At 35.4% G+C, this 19,929-nt stretch overlaps 1 protein-coding gene across 12 annotated transcripts in view; it reads left to right on the top strand.

The window, feature by feature from the left end:
• The window catches only part of ADGRL3 (adhesion G protein-coupled receptor L3), a 936,369-nt gene that overhangs the window by 810,597 nt on the left and 105,843 nt on the right, over positions 1-19,929 (top strand). For all 12 annotated transcript variants that reach the window (XM_070292434.1, XM_069593110.1, XM_069593111.1 and 9 more), the window contains one exon: positions 19,407-19,616. In XM_070292434.1, coding sequence (XP_070148535.1) covers positions 19,407-19,616 — 210 coding nt within the window. The remainder of the gene's footprint in view (positions 1-19,406; positions 19,617-19,929) is intronic.

Here is a 19,929-nt window from a genome sequence, read left to right on the forward strand (position 1 = left end):
GACAATATACAGCCTTGACATACTCCTTTTCTTATAAATTGAATCTCAGATGCAGAATTTTGGGTGATTTAGGAAAGAACATTGCTTTAGCAAGTAAAGGGGTCTACTGCAGGTTAATGCCCTCAAAATTATGCATCCCCACCTGAGGGGCTGTTGTGAGGAGTCTTAGAGTTTGTAGGCAGGGTTGCTGATAAGGATCAGGGTGCATGCGGGGCCTGCATTCCTTCAATCCAGAGGTCATCTGGCATCAGGTGGTCTTTGGATGAGCTTCTGTGGTTTTTGAGGTTCTTCTGTGACCTTCTGTCTGCAATGAAGGAGGCTTCATTAAGTTAACAACTTTCATTTGTTGGGGGTTTTGGTTCTGTACAGAACTCAAAGACATTGTTATGTATATGCCTTAAGGAGGAACCAGAACCCTTTCCCAAGGCTCCACTATTATTTCTTGACTGCTCCTTCCTTGTCTCTTCATCTCCTCTCTTTTCTTATTAGCAACTGTTTGAATCTGTTGTTTGGAACTCAGGGAAGAGCATGGAGGCTGAGTGTAGACTGTTTGTAAGAGAAACAGGGAACATGGAAAGACTTTTTTACCTGGGAGCCCCACAGGGTCCTGCTCAGTCCTACACAGCTGGTTAACTACTTTTGAGTTTTCTCTGCTTCTCTTGTCTATGGAAACATTTGATTTTCTTCTCTTTTAGATTTTCTTCTCTTTCCATTATGAAAGTTTATATAATACAGTTTTATACCAAACTGTGGTAGTATGTATGGCGTTTTAAAAAACTTTTCATTATTGGAATCATGTGCAGATTTGTCTGCTGTTCAGTAAAATGTTGAATACACTAAATTCAAATGTCTGTCTCTTCTCCTACTGGTAATTCTCTTTGTGAACAATCTGTTTTGGAGGAGTATTTTAGTTTGCAGGGTCATAAGTTTCAAACTAATTGACTAACATTTCTACTGTGGTTTTTGAGAACACAGTAACAAATGCTTTAGAAATCACTGATAGCTTTTTCCTCTATTCAAATGATAATTGGGGGGGGGAGAGAATTTAAAAAGTCCCCATGATCATTCCTGTCAGTTCAGCTTGATGTTGATTTTTATTATGTTTAAAAGACTTCATTTTCCTTAGTTTGATGCTTGCATCTCTCTTTTGCCCTCTCTTTTCTTTTTAGTTTAGTATATCCTATTGCTTCTACTTCAACATTACCCCAGTCCAAGTATAGGTATTATTTTTCTGTTTAAATACTTTGTATTTCTTTTTTAATTTAATACTGATTTAAAACAATTTGAACAATTTCAAACAATTTTGAAATTTTTAACTTCATACCATGGATTCTGTGTGTCAGATATTTTATTACTAGACTTTCTAGGTTAGAAGGAAGTATACTGCAGGGTTCTGCAGTGGAACATGAAGGAAAGTACTCGCTTTTCAAAAAGAGTAATTTTATTTTTAAAGTCCAAAAGAAAAGTTAAGAGTTTAAGAGATGATTTTATTAGTGAAAAATGGAATGTTTAATGTTTGTTGATAAAGGTTGTACACTTTCATCCCCAGTTTTTTTAATTCTCATTTTATTTATCGTCATCTGTACTGTAATGGGTTTGAGGTGAAGGTAGAGATTAAAACTCATAACTGTTCTTGGGCTCCAAAATCAATGTGGATGGTGACTGCAGCCATGAAATTAAAGATGCTTCCTCCTGGAAAAAGAGCTATGACAAACCTAGACAATGTATTAAAAATCAGAAACATCACTTTGTGGACAAAGGTCCATCTAGTCAAAGCTGTGATCTTTCCAGTAATCATGTATGTATGTGAAAGTTAGACCATAAAGAAGGCTGAGCATCGAAGAATAGATGTTTTTGAACTGTGGTGTTGGAGAAGACTCTTGAGAGTCCCTTGGACACCAAGATCAAACCAGTCATTCCTAAAGGAAATCTGCCCTGAATATTCACTGGGAGGACTGATGCTGAAGCTGACGCTCCAGTGGTTTGGCCATCTGATGTGAAGAGCTGACTCATTGGAAAAGACCATGATGTTGGGAAAGATTGAGGACAAGAGGAGAAGGGGGTGGCAGAGGCTGAGATAGTTCGATGGCATCACTGACTCAATGGACATGAGTTTGAGTATACTCAGGGAGATAGTGAAGGACTGAAAAGCCTGGCATGCTGCAGTTCATGATATCACAGAGTCAGACATGACTTAGAGACTGAACAACAAAAGTATATAATACTTTAATTGATGTATTTATTCAGAGGAAAAAAATAAAAGTAGATAACTCATAAATACCCTCCAATTATGTAAAATTCTATGAATACAAAATGGTTTCAAAAATGTAAAATTTTATTGAATAATCTTAAATACTATATCAAAAATTTTGACAACCTCTTACTCTTAGAACCAAGAACTATTATTGGATTTTCTTATCAATCAATTTCATAGTAATATGTTTCCTTCATAGATTTATTAAAATCTGAAACTATTTATTTGCTAGTATGCTATTTTATTGTCTGCCTCCTCTGCTAGACCCTAAGCTCAGTATTTTGAACAGAAACCTGAAAGAAATGAGAATCAGTCTTACAGATCATCTAGGGAAAGACTCTTCTAGGCAGAAGGGACAAGAACAAAATCCTGAACTGGGGTAATTCTGATGTGAACTACAAGAACAGTGTAGTTAGAGTGGAAAAAAAATTTTTTTTCATTACTTATATTTTATACTCTTTATAGAACTTTAATAGAAAAAGATGAAACAGTGGTAAACACTCATACTCCTTATTTGGAATTACATTTAAATTTTTGACACATTTGACTTATACTTTTCTCTGTATGTATATAACATATATATTGTATTATTTGACTCCCTGAGAGTAAATAGCTGATTTTATAATATTTAATTCCTAAATCTTGCAGCAAATGTGTTTCAGGAAAAGTCTCTACCATTAAAACACACAAGAAATTTAATTTTGACTCAGTATTATCATCTACTGTATAATTCATACACAGGTGTTCTAATTATCCTGATAAATTGCTTTATAGCCATTGTGTTTCCACTTAGGACCTACTCAAACATCACACATTATCTTTAGTTGTGACATTTTTTTGCTCTTCTTTAGATGTAACTCTACCTATTTTTGTCTTTCATGAAAATGATATGTTGCAGAGTTCAGGTTATTTGTCCTATAGAATGTTTCACAATCTCAATCTTTCTGATTGTTTCCTCATAATTAAATCCAGGTTAAATTTTCTGGGCAAAATAATACCTTGTAGGAGATGCTCTATCCTTCCCATTGTGTAGCTCACACAATGAAGAATCTGCCTACAATGCTGGAGGCCTAAGTTCAGTCTCTGGGTGGAGAAGATCCCTTGGAGAAGGGCATGGCAGCTCGCTCCAGGATTCTTGCCTGGAGAATTCCATGGACAGAGGAGCCTGGTGGGCTACAGTCTATGGGACTGCAGAGTCAGGCGCAAATGAGCGGCTAACACTTTCACTCCCACTGCAAAAGGAAGCCACTTATAGGAGTCACTAAGTTTGATCACCTTGTTAAAGTTACATTGTATGGGAACATTTAAGTTTTTAATTAAGAGAAACATGGAAGAAAAGTTAGTTTTATCAATCTCAATTTATTTCATTGTAATCACTTTATCCCACCCTTCATTTGTCCCTCAAGTATATAAGTACTCTTTTAGGGATGGACAACATTTCTGATTTAATTAGTAATACAGATAAATAATCAGTATAGTGTCTTATGAGAAATGTCTTATTGTTGTGTTAGAGAATGCTGTAGAAACACATGGTGGGCGTGGTGTCGTTCAGTCAAGTCTGACTTTTTGCGACCCCATGAAAAATAGTTGGCCAGCTTCCTCTGTCTATGGAATTTTCCTGGCAAGAATACCACAGTGGGTTGCCATTTCCTCCTCCAGGTAGGGGAAAGCCTTAATTTGACCTTAAGAAATCAAAGAAGATGAAATGCCATAACTTTAAGCAAAATGAGTGACAGAGTTGAGGTAGCATGAAATAAGGTTCAACTTTTTATGGTGTGTATTTTAAGTAAATTTTATATTATTTTAGTCAGTATTAGTTGCGTTCTTCCTCTTTGTTTTATTTTTGAGACATGGTAGCATTTTTAAGCAAAAACAAAAAAACAAAAAAACACCACTTGCAATCTTCTAACACATCCTGAATCCTTACCCTTAAACTTTTCAGGTTCTTGATTGTCTTCGGTAGATAAACATGTCTAAAAATAGCAGCCGGAGCTGCATCTGCAATTCTAGTGAGAAATACTTTATAAGAAAAATAAGTAATAAAGTTTAAGGAGATTGCAAAAAGTAGAGATTTGATAAGGACTTCAGGCCTCAGAGAGGCCAGTGATAGTAGGAATTGATATAATTTCTTTAATGTCTACTTACATTGTATTATTTGATCCATAGTACCATAATAGGTATTGTCATCATAATTTATTTCCTTGTTTTATAATCTGAAGGGAAGTTAGGATAAGAAAATTTAGGAAACTTAGTGTCCTAATTCCAGCTCTTGAAGTAATTGCCTTTTCTTCTACAACACATTATCTGAACTCACTGTACCCATTATTAATCAGGTAAATGAGGGTAATAAAATTATTTTCTAACATTGTTTCAGGGTTAAATTAGTGATTGAACAGCAAAATCTATTAAAATCATGTTGAGAATTATAAAGATTTCTGAAAATATAAATTTTTAATTTACTATATACTCAAGTGCCCTCAAAACCTTTGAGCTTTTGATCCTAGGAGTAGCTAACTATCAAGACTCCAATATTTAATTGAGTTTCTAATAAATAGTCCTTTACTGGTACATGAAAGAAAGACGTTTAGACCAGTGCTTTGCATCACTGTTCAAAGTGACAGATTATTTTTTTTTACAATGAAATTGTCAAGTTATAAATAGATTTATAGCAAATATCAACATAACTGCCCAAAACTTCCCAGTGCTTCAAAATGGTGATGTGGACATTGTGAATTCCTACAATGTCAGCACCACCAAATTCAATTTTAACTACAATCATAAGTTAGTACTAAGTATACATAATCCTTTCATTGATTGAATTTCTTCTTCATGTGTGAGATGATTTTTAAGATAAACCAAATGATGAAAAGACACTTGCTCCTTGGAAGAAAAGTTATGACTAGCCTAGACGGCATATTAAAAAGCAGAGACATGACTTTGCCAACAAAGGTCTGTCTAGTTAAAGCTATGGCGTTTCCAGTAGTCATGTATGACTATAATGAAAAGTTGGACTATAAAGAAAGCTGAGCACTGAAGAATTGATGCTTTTGAACTGTGGTGTTGGAGAAGAATTTTGAGAGTCGTTTGGACAACAAGTAGATCCAACCAGTCCATCCTAAAGGAAGTCAGTCCTGAATAATCATTGGAAGGACTGATACTGAAGCTAAAACTCCAATATTTTGGCCACCTGATGTGAAGAACTGACTCATTTAAAAAGACCCTTGTGCTGGGAAAGATTGAAGGTGGGAGGAGAAATATCACTATTTCCTTCTTTTTTATGTCTGAATAATTTTCCATTGTGTAAACTATATCTTCTTTATTCATTCTTCTGTCAGTAGACTTTTATGTTGCTTCCATGTCTTCACTTCAGTACAGTCACTCAGTCATGTCCAACTCTTTGCGACCCCACAGACTGCAGCACCCAGGCTTCCTTGTCCACCACCAACTCCCGGAACTTGCTCAAACTTGCTCGTGTCCATCGAGTCAATGATGCCATCCAACCATCTCATCCTATGTCGTGCCCTTCTCTTCTGGGTCCTTAAGGTGTTTTTTGTACAGTTCTTCTGTGTATTCTTGCCTCCTCTTCTTAATATCTTCTGCTTCTCTTAGGTCCATACCATTTCTGTCCTTTATTATGCCTATCTTTGCATTAAAAGTTTCCTTGGTATCTTTAATTTTCTTGAAGAGGTCTCTAGTCTTCCCCATTTTATTATTTTCCTCTATTTCTTTACATTGATCACTGAGGAAGGCTTTCTTATCTCTCCTTACTATTCTGTGGAACTCTGCATTCAAACAGGTATTTCTTTCCTTTTTACTTTGCCTTTGGCTTCTCTTCTTTTCTCAGTTATTTGTAAGGCTTCCTCAGACCTCCATTTTGACTTTTTGCATTTCTATTTTTTGGGGGGATGTTCTTGATTGGCACCTCCTGTACAATATCACAAATCTCCATCCATACTTCTTCAGGCACTATATCAGATTAATCTCATGAATTTATTTGTCACATCCACTGTATAATCATAAAGGATTTGTTTTAGGTCATACCTGAATCGTCTAGTGGTTTTATCTACTTTCTTCAATTTAAGTCTGAATTTGGCAATAAGGAGTTCATGATCTGAGCCACATCAGCTCCTGGTCCTGTTTTTGCTGACTGTATAGCTTCTCCATCTTCGGCTGCAGAATATAATCAATCTGATTTCAGAATTGAGCATCTGGTGACATCCATGTGTACAGTTGTCTCTTGTGTTGTTGGAAGAGGGTGTTTGCTATGACCAGTGTGTTCTCTTGGCAAAACTCTATTAGCCTTTGCCCTGCTTCATTTTGTACTCCAAGGCCAAATTTGACTATTACTGCAGGTTTCTCTTGACTTCCTTCCTGTGCATTCCAGTCCTCTCTGATGAAAAGGACATGTCTTTCTTTGGCGTTAATTCTATAAGGTCTTGTACGTCTTCATAGAACCATTCAAGTTAAACTTCTTCAGAACAGTGGTTGGGGCATAGACTTGGATTACTGTGATATTGAATGGTTTGCCTTGGAAACAAACAGAGATCATTCTGTCATTTTTGAGATTGCACCCAAGTACTGCAGTTTTGGACTCTTTTGTTGACTATGAGGGCTACTCCATTTCTCCTAAGGGATTCTTGATGTCAGTAGTAGATACAAAGGTTATGTGAATTAATTTCACCCATTCTGGTCCATTTTAATTCACTGATTCCTAAAATGCCGATGTCGACTCTTGCCATCTCCTGTTTGAACACTTCCTATTTACCTTGATTCATGGATCTAACACTCTGGGTTCTTATGTAATATTGTTCTTTATTGTCTTGGACTTTATTTACATGACCAATCATATCCATAGCTGGGCGTTGTTTTGACTTTGGTTCCATCTCTTCATTCTTTCTCAAGTTATTTCTCCATTCTTCTCCAATAACATATTGGGCACCTACCAACCTGGGGAGTTCATCTTTCAGTGTCCTATCTTTTTACCTTTTTATACTGTACATGGGGTTCTCAAGGCAAGAATATTGAAGTGATTTGCCATTCTCTTCTCCAGTGGACCACGTTTTATCAGAACTCTCCACCGTGATCTGTCCATCTTGGGTGGCCCCACATGGCAAGGCTTCTAGTTGCATTGGGCTAGACAAGGTTATGGTCCTTGTGATCAGTTTGGTTAGTTTTCTGTGAATGTACTTTCATTCTGTCCGCCCTCTGATAAATAAGGATAAGAGGCTATGGTAGCTTCCTGATGAGAGAGACTGACTGTGGGGGAAACTGGGTCTTGTTCTGATGTAAATCTTTAATCCAGTTTTCTGTTGATGACCAGGACTGTGTTCCCTCCTTGCTTTTTGTCCTGAACCCAAACTATGTTAGGGGTAATGACGGTAATGGTGATCTACTTCAAAACGACTTGTGCATCATGCACCTTTTTATTCAGTGCCCCGACCCTATAGCAGGCCACTGTGGACACTTGCCTCCACCGGCGACTCCTGGGCACTCACAAGTTAGTCTGCCTCAGTCTCTTGTGGAGACACTACTCCTTTATACTGATGCCTGGGGCACACAAGGTTTGTTTGTGTCCTCCAAGAGTGTTTCCCCAGTCCTCTGGAAGTTTTGTGACCAAATCCCACTGGCCTCCAAAGTCAAATTCCCAGGGGATTCTCAGTCCCTTTGCCAGATCTTCAGATTGGGAAATTTGTTGTGGGTCCTAGAACTTTCTTAACAGTATAAGAGTTTCTTTGGTATAATTGTTCTGTAATTGTGTTCAGTTCAGTTTAGTCGCTCAGTCGTGTCCGACACTTTGTGACCCCATGAATCGCAGCACGCCAGGCCTCCCTGACCATCACCATCTCCTGGAGTTCACTCAGACTCACATCCATCGAGTCCATGATGCCATCCAGCTATCTCATCCTCTCTTGTCCCCTTCTCCTCCTGCCCCCAATCTCTCCCAGCATCAGAGTCTTTTCCAATGAGTCAACTCTTCGCATGAGGTGGCCAGAGTACTGGAGCTTCAGCTTTAGCATCATTCCTTCCAAAGAAATCCCAGGGCTAATCTCCTTCAGAATGGACTGGTTGGATCTCCTTGCAGTCCAAGGGACCCTCAAGAGTCTTCTCCAACACCACAGTTCAAACGCATCAATTCTTTGGCACTCAGCTTTCTTCACAGTCCAACTCTCACATCCATGCATGACCACAGGAAAAACCATAGCCTTGACTAGATGGACCTTAGTCGGCAAAGTAATGTCTCTGTTTTTGAATATACTATCTAGGTTGGTCATAACTTTTCTTCCAAGGAGTAAGCGTCTTTTAATTTCATGGCTCCAGTCACCATCTGCATTGATTTTGGAGCCCTAAAAAATAAAGTCTGACACTGTTCCTACTGTTTCCCCATCTATTTCCCATGAAGTGATGGGACCAGATGTCATGCTCTTCGTTTTCTGAATGTTGAGCTTTAAGCCAGCTTTTTCACTCTCCTCTTTCACTCATCAAGAGGCTTTTTATCTCCTCTTCACTTTCTGCCATAAGGGTGGTGTCATCTGCCTATCTGAGGTTATGGATATTTCTCCCGGCAATCTTGATTCCAGCTTGTGTTTCTTCCAGTCCAGCATTTCTCATGATGTACTCTGCATAGAAGTTAAATAAGCAGGGTGACAATATACAGCCTTGATGTACTCCTTTTCCTATTTGGAACCAGTCTGTTGTTTCGTGTCCAGTTCTAACTGTTGCTTCCTGACCTGCGTACAGATTTCTCAAGAGGCAGGTTAGGTGGTCTGGTATTCCCATCTCTTTCAGAATTTTCCAGAGTTTACTGTGATCCACACAGTCAAAGGCTTTGGCATAGTCAGTAAAGCAGAAATAGATGTGTTTCTGGAACTCTCTTCCTTCTTCCATGATCCAGCGGATGTTGGCAATTTGATCTCTGGTTCCTCTGCCTTTTCTGAAACCAGCTTGAACATCAGGGAGTTCACGGTTCATTACTACCTAAAAGTTACAGTTACTACTTAAAAGTTACAGTTAGTATTTAATACTAATTAGTAGTAGTGCTAATATTGTGAAAACCTATAATTATATTTTTAAATGCTTCTTTCTGTCCTCTGACACAGCAAAAATCTTTACTGTATATTAAAATTTTTAGGCTATATTATTACACATTTTATAAATGTGAGAATTAAATAAGTTAGTACAACAAAATAAACAGATGTGATATATGTTTAATAAAAATAACTATGACTTTTTTTTCTCTTTGTAGTCTTTATCCTTTTTTTGATAGTGTTAAAAATGAATATAGTGTATAGTAAAATTCACTCTAACCTGTAGTTTTCATCTTATGAAGCCAGATTACATTGATTCTTAATGTCAATACAATATGATGGCATCAAAATAAATATCTGCTCAACAAAACTTTTCAGCAAAGAATCCTTAGGACTTTACTTAATCACTTTGCTTAGTACGTTTTTAGACTTGTGGGTATTAGTTCCCAGCTCTCCAAAAATTCCCATTCACTTTATATGTACAGGCTTGTTTTGGTAAACCAGCTGTTTTTTAATTTATTCCTTTGCATCTCTGAATTCATCATATAGTCTTTCCATGTCCAAAATATTCATGATTTAGAACCATTTTCAAGCACCTCGAATGTCAGCATAAGATAAAACACTATCAGAGATAATGGCTTTAAAGCACTTTAATAAATTATGAAATAAAAATTGGAATCCAATAAAGTTTTAGTTTTAATATAGAAATCAAAAAGTTCTATTTAACATAACTGCTCTTTTCTGGTGAGATTTTTTTTGTAAACATTCTTAAATCCCAAAATAAGCAATGTTTTTCTCTGTAATTTTTTTTTTCTAACCTACACAGAAGTTCACACAACTTGGGTAGAATAAGATAGAGTATCTTTTACCAGATTCCTCATAGCCGCCTTCAGAGCTCATCAAACAGTTTTGGAAAAACATATAAATGTGTCATATTGTAATATTTTTCTCCATTGTCATCTGTCATATATATAAAATTTAGAGAAAGACATTTTTCTTGCTCCATGCTTTGAAAATAGGATTTTATGAAAGTCAGTATTATAGCATCTTGTCTATGGCTGGCCGCAGTAATAGTCATCCTGAAGGCACATGTCTCAAGGAGACTGTTTCCTTCTATTTTTAGAAAGTGAAAAGGCTCATTAAGTACTTCTACACACTTTGAGGAAACTGAAAAGTGACCAAATAATTTCATTATGAATCCTCATTATAACAAGTAAGCAAATCACATCCCTTTTTAGAAGCCTTTTCTACAAGGTGTACAGGACATTAAGTGGGTAAGAGCTGTTCATTTTCTTTTGTAAAGAGTTTATAGGCTGAATGACATTTTCCAGAATTTACATTTGCAATGTCTATCAAGTATGCAGATAGATAAGCAAAGTCTATTTTATGTCTGGACAAGATAGTAACAGTCTTTTGTGTCTTCTGAAGTTTAATCAAAATCTTCATGGAAAGTAAGAAGACAAATGAAACTTCATTTTTCAAATTGAAATATATAAGACCTAGGGGACACATTATTTTGTTTCTGAGATTAAACACATCACTTTTTTGTCATTAGTAAGATCTGACAGAATCAGCTCTACACTATAAGGAAGCAAAACATTGGTTATCAAAATTTCCCCTTTTGTCTACCCATAGGACATTTCATTTGCAACCTCTGAATCTGGGAAAGTACATCAGGAAAAATGCACCTTTACTCAGGTGTACAGACAAATCAAGGAAACAAAGCATTAATGCATATTTACTCTTTTGGAATACTCAAGCTTATCCCATCGTTAATTTCAACTGAACATTGGTACCATTTGAGGGGAGATTGAAAAAAAGAATAGCTTTTTAATCTTACAAAAACATTCTTGTCTCATTTTAGGTTTGTGAGATTCAGCCTCTATACATGCATTCACACTTATGCCTGGTCACAAATTAAATTCAGCATTTTGTGCAGTATGCTTTGTTTTTGTTACCTCTATAATCTAATTTCATGTATTTTTAATATAGCATAGTTGTTTAGCATTCTTTTTCCGTATTGTCATTATATTATAGCTGTTCTCAGTTTCATCAGTGAACTCTTAGAAACATTGTCCCAGTACTAACAATGTTAAAAATTAATCTAGCAGTCTTGATACAAAGTACAATTAATCCAAACATTTAAGTCAAAGAGGAATTGAGGATCACAAGACACTAAAGTGGCATACTTAGGTTTCATCAGTCAGAATGATGCAATCATGTTTGACTCTATACTAGGAACTGCAAATCGGGGTTTCCAACATCAACAGTCGGGGGAAGAACAGCAGGAGTCACTAAGGAAAGTGAATAGTCAATGCCACAGACATTTGATACTGAAAAACAGTGTTGCCTTCAGCCTCTATTTTCTAAACAGTTGTATGGATTTTATATTTTTCTTTCAAACTGAACCTATCTCTGATCTCTGGAATAGTTTCGTTGTCTTGGAGAACATTTTCCCAGGATACCAAATTTGATTGCTAAAACTAGGACATTCCTGAGCAAACCTGGATAGGTAGTCACTCTGCCATTGATGCTGTATCTGCCACATTACTAGTTGAATAATCTTGGGTAAATTAATTCTCTGTGCTCCAGTTTATTCATCTGTAAATTGGAAGTAATAATAATATAATGTCATATTGTTTTATAGGACTAAGTGACTACCCTAGTAAAATAAATTAGCACTTCTAGAAGAATCTGGTATTTTGAAAGTTGTGTGTCAGCTATCATTATCGTCATCATTAGTTATCACCATCATTATCATCACTGTCAGAAATGTTAAAGATGAAATTTTCTCTCTACCTCACTTCATTTCTTACCCTCACCCCACTGCTCTAAAATCTTTTTCTTATATATTGCTTGATTGCATCATTTACTTAAAAATATTCTAATTGGCCAGTTTTTTTTAATCAACTATACTTTTTAAAAACCTATATCCCCATTAAATTCTCAGCTACTGTATGATACTTAGCTTCCACATCTCCTACTATTTTTTTTTCTGTTTCCTTCATTAATGTAGTTGTGAATTTGGCTCACCAAATGTGATGAAATTTATAAAATAATAATAATTCAAATCAAGGAAATCTTACATAAGTTAGGCATACAATGCTGTGCTTCTAAAACCAAAGAGGTATTCTGAATAAGTTCTGTTGAACTCTGAAGACAGTTGGATATATGTTTTTGTGTGCTCTTACTTGCCAGTGTTTGTCTCGGCAATTAAAGTCTGAAAATATTTGATTGATTTTTTTTCAATTTGATATAAATTTGGAAATTACTGCTGTGTTATTTTGGTTAATTTACATAAAAGCATAAGAAATGCAGCCTAATCATTCTTTTTACTGTTACTCAACTTTGACCTTCACCTTATTCCACAAAGAAAATCCTTTTTTCCTCAAACCATTGAGCCCTTTATTTTGCCAAGTATTTGTGGGGTGACCTTTGTGTTTGATGATCTGTTACAGCAATGCAAGAAACTTATTTCACAGAATTCTTACCACATTTATCAGAAAATAGGACTTTCATAACCACACTGGCTTCAGTAAAATTCTTGAGTCAGAACAATGCCTTATGCTGATGTGATACATTAATAACAAATCTAGTCCTCCTACAATGGCAAAGAATAAAAAAATCAAACTCATTTTAGCTATATTACAATTACTTCAGAACAAGATATGTTTGAGAGGCAATTTAAAAACCATGTTATTACACCTTAGCAAATCTGACTCAACATTAAAATAATACATTTTAATACAGAAAGTAAAACAGATTCTTGAAAATTACTGACCAACAAATAATTATTATACGGTAATTGTTTAAGCAGTGTCTGGAAAATTCAGCTTTCTAAAAATATATAAAAGAGAAAACATACAGAGGGGTTCAGAATTAATTCATACAGTTTGTGTCCCATCTGGAAACACTTATGAAATTAAAATGAAAAGCATTTCAAAATCTATTTCTCCATCTTATTTGCTGACTTACTTTTTGGAAAATAAAGTTGGAAATATCAAAATTTACATAAGGGTCTGAGTTATTTTTATATTCTGAGGCAAAATCCACATTTCCCTATTCCATGAATTTGGGCTTTGTTTCATTAAATATACCTATTGGTTTATTTAAGAGTTTTATATTGACAGAGTGAGTTTCACGAAGCATCATTTTTTAAGCCATCTTTTTCCTTTGTTGAAGTACTTATTTCTTTTGTGGTATTTGAATTACTCAGTAACCCAACAGTGATAGCACAAAGCAGATTCACTGAGATGAAGATAAAAGGGAAATCAGAAACTTTCTGTAGCCTTTACAAAATATCTGCATTTCATATGTGAATATAAACTTCACAAAAAGCTGGAAAAGCAAGTGTTATTTTCATAAAAATTTCTTTCTAAAATGGAAGAGTCAATGAATTTCTTGGAAGTATATTCTGATGAATCATTCTGCTTATAATGATTCTGCATAGTTTTTCATAATCTTTAAGAGGTTAATTGCCTTGAAGTTCTTTTATTTTTTTGTTTATTTTTATTTTTTGTGAATTTTCCAAATGTTTCATAGTAACAAGCAGTTTATGGTACACTGGTACATAAGCAGTTTATGGTACTTGAAAAAATATGTATAGAGGTGAAATTAAGTACCTTTGGGCTTTGTTATTTAAATATCATAAACAGAATTGTATAGTAATGAAGGGCTTCCCAAGTGGTCTTAGGGGTAAAGAACCCATCTGCCAATGCAGGAGACTTAAAAGATGAAGGTTCAATCCCTGACCTGGAAAGACCCCTTGGAGAAGGGTATGGCAACCGACTCCAGTATTCTTGCCTAGAGAATCCCATGAACTGAGGAGCCTGGCAGGCTACAGTCCATAGGGTCACAAAGAGTTGGACACGACTGAAGCAACTTAGCACAAACATATAGCAATAAAGGTTGAATTCAGATTCTAAAGTTAAAATCTCTCTCCTCATATGCTATGGACATATTTTGCTCTTAATTTATAATAATGCAAATATTATTAATGATATAAAGTAAACTGACAATGTTATAAGAAGAAATTAGGTAATTCATTAGTTGGTTGCAATAATGTTTGATATCCTTAGGCAAAATAACATTAACATTTGTTCTTGCTACAGTTATTATTTTTCTGTTCTACCCTGTATTATTCGTATAGACTTTTGACTTTTAAATGAAGGTTGCTCTCAAGCATGAAAAAATTTAAGAATATTTTTAGATTAACCAAGAAGAAAGAAATATTGACTTCCTTTTTTTTAATTTTTATTTTTACTTTATTTTACTTTACAATACTGTATTGGTTTTGCCATACATTGACATGAATTCACCATGGGTGTACATGCATTCCCAAATATGAACCCCCCCCGCTCCCACCTCCCTCCCCATAGCATCTCTCTGGGTCATCCCCGTGCACCAGCCCCAAGCATGCTGTATCCTGCATCGGACATAGACTGGCGATTCGATTCTTACATGATAGTACATGTTTACTTTCACATATAGTATCTTACTTACCACACAATAATCTGAATCCTCTGTTATTTTATCTCTAGATGTATGAGGTTTTGATACTGTAAAGGGTAGGTAGTTCTTCAAGATAACAATTGCAAAATTAGACTGACAAGGTTAAATCCGCATCTTTTGACTCTCAGATTTACTCTGTAGTCCTCTTATTTCCATGCAGAGTTTTGCCTTCCTTGTCATATTGACACCTTGATATATCCACATATTTTAAGATATTGTGGTTTAACAGCCTCCTCATTCTCCAGCTCTATTTTTTTAAATATCTTACTCAAGATTTTAGAGCAGGTGATTTATGAACCAAAGTGGGTGTTCCCTGCTAGTCCCATGGTTAAAACTCTGCTTCCACTGCAGGGGCAGGGATTCAATCCTTGGTCAGGGAACTAAGATCCCACATTCCTGCATGTTGCATGCCATGCTATGTGGCCAAAAAAGTCCCAAAGATTGGGGAGCATGATACAACTTTTAGTTTATAATCTAAGGCCATTTCAGAAGAGAGGAATAATTACAGAGAGATTCATTTATTCAGTTCATATATTAATTGTACATCTATTCTAGGATGCAACTTTATAGGACCTGAGGATACATTGGGGATCAGAAGATAAAACAACTTATTCTCTTGGAGTGCAATTTCTAGTAGAGGCCACAGATGATAAACAAATACTAATAAAGTATCTAATATAGGTAAATGTTAAGGGGAAAAATAATGCAGGGAAAGTAATAGAGTCAGTTGGATAAATGATATTTGCAATTTTAGATGAGATGATTCAAAAAAAAGCTTTGTGAGGTGACATTTGAATGAAGTAGTGAAGGAAGGTAGTGGATCAAATCACACAGCTGTCTTTTGGAAGAGTATTCCAGACTAAGAACACATCAAGTACAAAGTTTGTGAGGTTGGAATGTGCTGGACGTATTCATGGGCCAAAGGAGGCCAACTGGGGTTGAGTAAACTGAACGAAGGGGAGAATAGAAAATGTTTCCACAGAAGCACAGATTTCTGGGACCTTGTAGATCTTTGTAAAGACTTTGGTTTTTACTTTTATTGAATGGGAGACATTGGATGCTTCCATCAATGAGTCTTATTACCTGACTCACTGATGGAAGCATCCAGTGTCTCCATCTTGTTGAATAGAGAGGAAAGGGCAATAGAGATGAAGGTCAAAGTAGGGAATTCATTTAGGAGGCTGTTAAAAAAAATCAGGTGGTTCTAACCAGTGTGGTACAATTGAGATGACTGGCAGCTGTCAGATAGAAGACAGGATCTATGAGATTTCTTGATGGATTAACAGTAATTTGTATATGTGTGTGTGTGTGTGTGTGTGTGTGTGTGTGTGTGTGTGTGTGTAAAAGGAATCAATATGATTCTTAAGTTTTTGGCCAGAAAACTTCAAAGAATGAAGTGTTGCTATTTACTGAAATGAACAAAACAGAGGGAAATGTAGATCTGGGAGTGAGAGTGGAGGGAGAAACAGGATAAAGGACTCAGTTTTTAACATAATGTTTGATATTGATCCTTTTAAAATTCCAATGGAGATTAAATGGAAGCTAAAGCTATACTGATGTAAGAGGGTCCAGCTCCTAGGACATTTGGTCTAAATGGTGCAGGGTTATAACCATTCAAAAACAAATATTAAGCATTTTTTATGTGTCATGTCCAGTAGTGAGTACTGGAATATAATAATAAGATATATGCTTAAAAAGATCTCAAGTCACATAATGATATGTAGTTCATGTCAAAGGTGATTTGAATTATATAGTGTTCACAAACATGAAACCTTGGAAATAAGAATACTTGATCTGCTATAGCACTGTTACAGCAATACTCCTATTTGGAGTTTTAGTCAATTGACCATCCTCTTGAAGAAGGGTTGGTTTTTATCATGGCTTGGTCTCCTGAAATTTCTGATATGACAGATATAAAGAATGCTAAACTCATAGATCTTGTTCACATTTAATGCCCATCATTCTTTCTCTTTCATCTTACTGATAAAATTCAAGTGGTGAGTTGCATTCAATCACAGTATGGTATATATAAGGTTGTTGATGTTTATGTTTTCTGAGCTAGACAGGATTACCTGAAAGATGATTATTAATTAATTGCTAGACACTTTTGTTCTTCATTTGAGTATTGTGTACTTTTTGTACTGTTGTTTTGACATTTGGTACTCTTAATAACTCTGCATGAGGTTAAGACCTGTGAAGGCACTGAATATAGTATATATACGTTTCTAATAATGCAACTACCCAGGAAAGGCAGAAGTTATTTGGTTTATTTTTTTCTTTTTTTTAGTTTTATAGGTCTTTAGGATACATTTGAGAATGTATTATATCTGCCATTTATGAAAGACTGCTGTGCTGAACATTGGTGCTTGATATTCAATTACAGCGTCTTTCCTTTAAGTCAAAGAAGAGAGCAAATAGCCCTCTGTTCAGGGAACCAGTAGCACTAACCACTCTCCAATAGTAACAGTAATTTAAGCTGTCAGAGACCAACACTAGTCTGTGTCCCCTGGAGAAAAAAGCAGTTAAAGCAAAATTTCATGTGGTTTTTCTTTCATGATTTGAGCTCCTTCTGAGAAATACATCTAGAGTTATGCAGGAATATATCAAAACTGTTTCATTGACAGTGTCCTAGCAGAGTTCTTTATCAGATAACAACTGTGAAGTTGTATCTGGCGGTATGTGAAGTGCTGTGATTCAGGTTGCAGCATGGTGGCTCACTTGTAAGGAGAATTTCCACATTCAGAATAATCTTTGTATGAAGTTTCCATAAAACATAAAAGGACAAAGTCTGGATAAAATAAAATTTTTTTAAAAAACTGTGTGTATATATATATATATATATATATATACACATATATATATATTTCTAAGGTGAGCTAACAATGTGGGAATCAATGAAATGTAAACAGTAACTCCATCCTAAAACAAAAATCAATGTGTATGATCTCTACAGTTGAGAAGATGTCAGTTAGAAACACATCTCTGTTCTCTGCTAAAAAATTTCCTATGCACATGTTATTCTTTTTTCTACTTATGCATAGACCCATAAAAATCAGTGTAATTGAATTGTGTTTTTTAAAATTTTACATAAATGGAATCATACTGTATAGGTACTTTTTCTACTTGCATTTTTTAAAGTCTAATATTAGATTTTTGAGAAGTATTCATGTTTGGGACTGTACCTCTAGAACACTAATTTTCTACTCCTCTTTTGAATATCATTTCCTAAGTATCAACCAATATTTATTTATTCCCCTTTTGATGGAAGTTAGGTCTTTAGGACTTTTCAAGAAACCTAGAAAGAAAAAAGGAATTGACAGTCAGAAAATTTCTCAAGTCTGCTCCAACATGTTGGCATATCAATGTGTTGCTACTGCTAAGTTGCTTCTGTTGTGTCTGACTCTGTGCAACCCCATAGATGGCAGCCCATCAGGCTCCCCGTCCCTGGGATTCTCCAGGCCAAGAATACTGTAGTGGGTTGCCATTTCCTTCTCCAATGCATGAAAATGAAAAGTGAAAGTGAAGTTGCTCAGTCGTGCCCGACTCTTAGCGACCCCATGGATTGCAGCCCACCAGGCTCCTCCATCCATGGGATATTCCAGGCAAGAGTACTGGAGTGGAGTGCCATTGCCTTCTCAATGTGTTGGGTTACTATAAATTCTAAAGCTTCACAGAAGTGGTTTTGGATGGAGGTAAACTATCACAGAGTAGAAATAGAGTTTTAAATCTTAGAACAAAGACACAAATGAGATTGTGGAAAAACCAAGAAACGTGTCAGGTATGAAACTCACAGGTCTATAACAGAGCCACAAAATGCAGTTTCAGTGTGGAAGGTCTCATGAGCATATTTCTTTTTCATAATTCTACTATCTGTTTTGGGCTTCTTATATAGTATAGTAATTTTAAATGCTTACTTTCCATCTGTATGTAACAGGTTCTATTCATGTAAAACCTTTTAGGGATCACAATTCTTGATCTCTTTAAGCCCTTCAGTATGAATATAAATCCAATGACTATCCTTTTTCTTTTAGATCTTCTACTAAATAAATGGTATACATATGTGACTGTCCTTCAGAATTAACTGGGGATCTTTATAAAATCATGTACTTTTATGAACTCAACCTTGGAAATTCTGATTAAGAATTTATAGAACAGATAAGTTATAATTTGTATTTAAAAAACAACAATAATTCAGAGAACATTTCAGTTAAGATACCACTTCCCTAAATGTATAACAATTTTTAAAGAAAATATTCCCTAACAAGAATTGTTTAAAAACAAGTTGTAAAAAAGCAACATGGTGTAGAAAAATGAAAAGCTTTACCTTGAAATCTTCGGCCAGAACTAAGTTGTTTTGCTTCAGCTATTTATATGCTGAAAATGAACATATCTAAGTAAGGTATGAACACTACTGACAAACTGATTTACACCTCAGAGTAAAGATAAAATGCTTTACCTGTGGACTTAGAAAAAATAAATAAGTCGTCTTACTCATTGTTTGTGTGGAGGATTGTTAATACATTTTAAAAATCATGTTTCATGAATCCAGGCCCTTATAAAACTTTGTAACTGGTTATGTATGATTGGAACTTATGTATTTTCTGTCATGTTTCCAGCATAGTGATGCTGTCCATGACCTTCTTCTGGATGTGATCACCTGGGTTGGAATTTTGCTGTCCCTTGTGTGCCTCCTGATTTGCATCTTCACATTTTGCTTTTTCCGTGGGCTCCAGAGTGACCGTAACACCATCCATAAGAACCTCTGCATCAGCCTTTTTGTAGCAGAACTGCTCTTCTTGATTGGGATCAACAGAACAGATCAACCAGTAAGCAACTTATGTTGTTATCAGAAAACAATTTCTCTACTTGTAGCTTTCCAATACTCAAAATATTCTTGTTTGAAAGTGTCCTCTCTTCCAGTTGTCTTAGTTATGAATTTTCATATCTTATTCAGTTTTCACTTTTTCATGTCAATGGTCATAAAGAAGTAGTGAATATATGGATTTATGAATGTACATTTCTTGAGAAATTCTGTTCATAAATTTGCCTTTCTAAAGAACCATGTTTCTTTATTAGTCTTTATTTTTTAATCACAGAGCTGAATATTGAGGAGAGTTAAGTCATTTAGGGAATGGAGGA

Source organism: Ovis canadensis, chromosome 6 (genome assembly GCF_042477335.2).
Source record: "Ovis canadensis isolate MfBH-ARS-UI-01 breed Bighorn chromosome 6, ARS-UI_OviCan_v2, whole genome shotgun sequence".
In the NCBI taxonomy this organism is placed as follows: domain Eukaryota; kingdom Metazoa; phylum Chordata; class Mammalia; order Artiodactyla; family Bovidae; genus Ovis; species Ovis canadensis.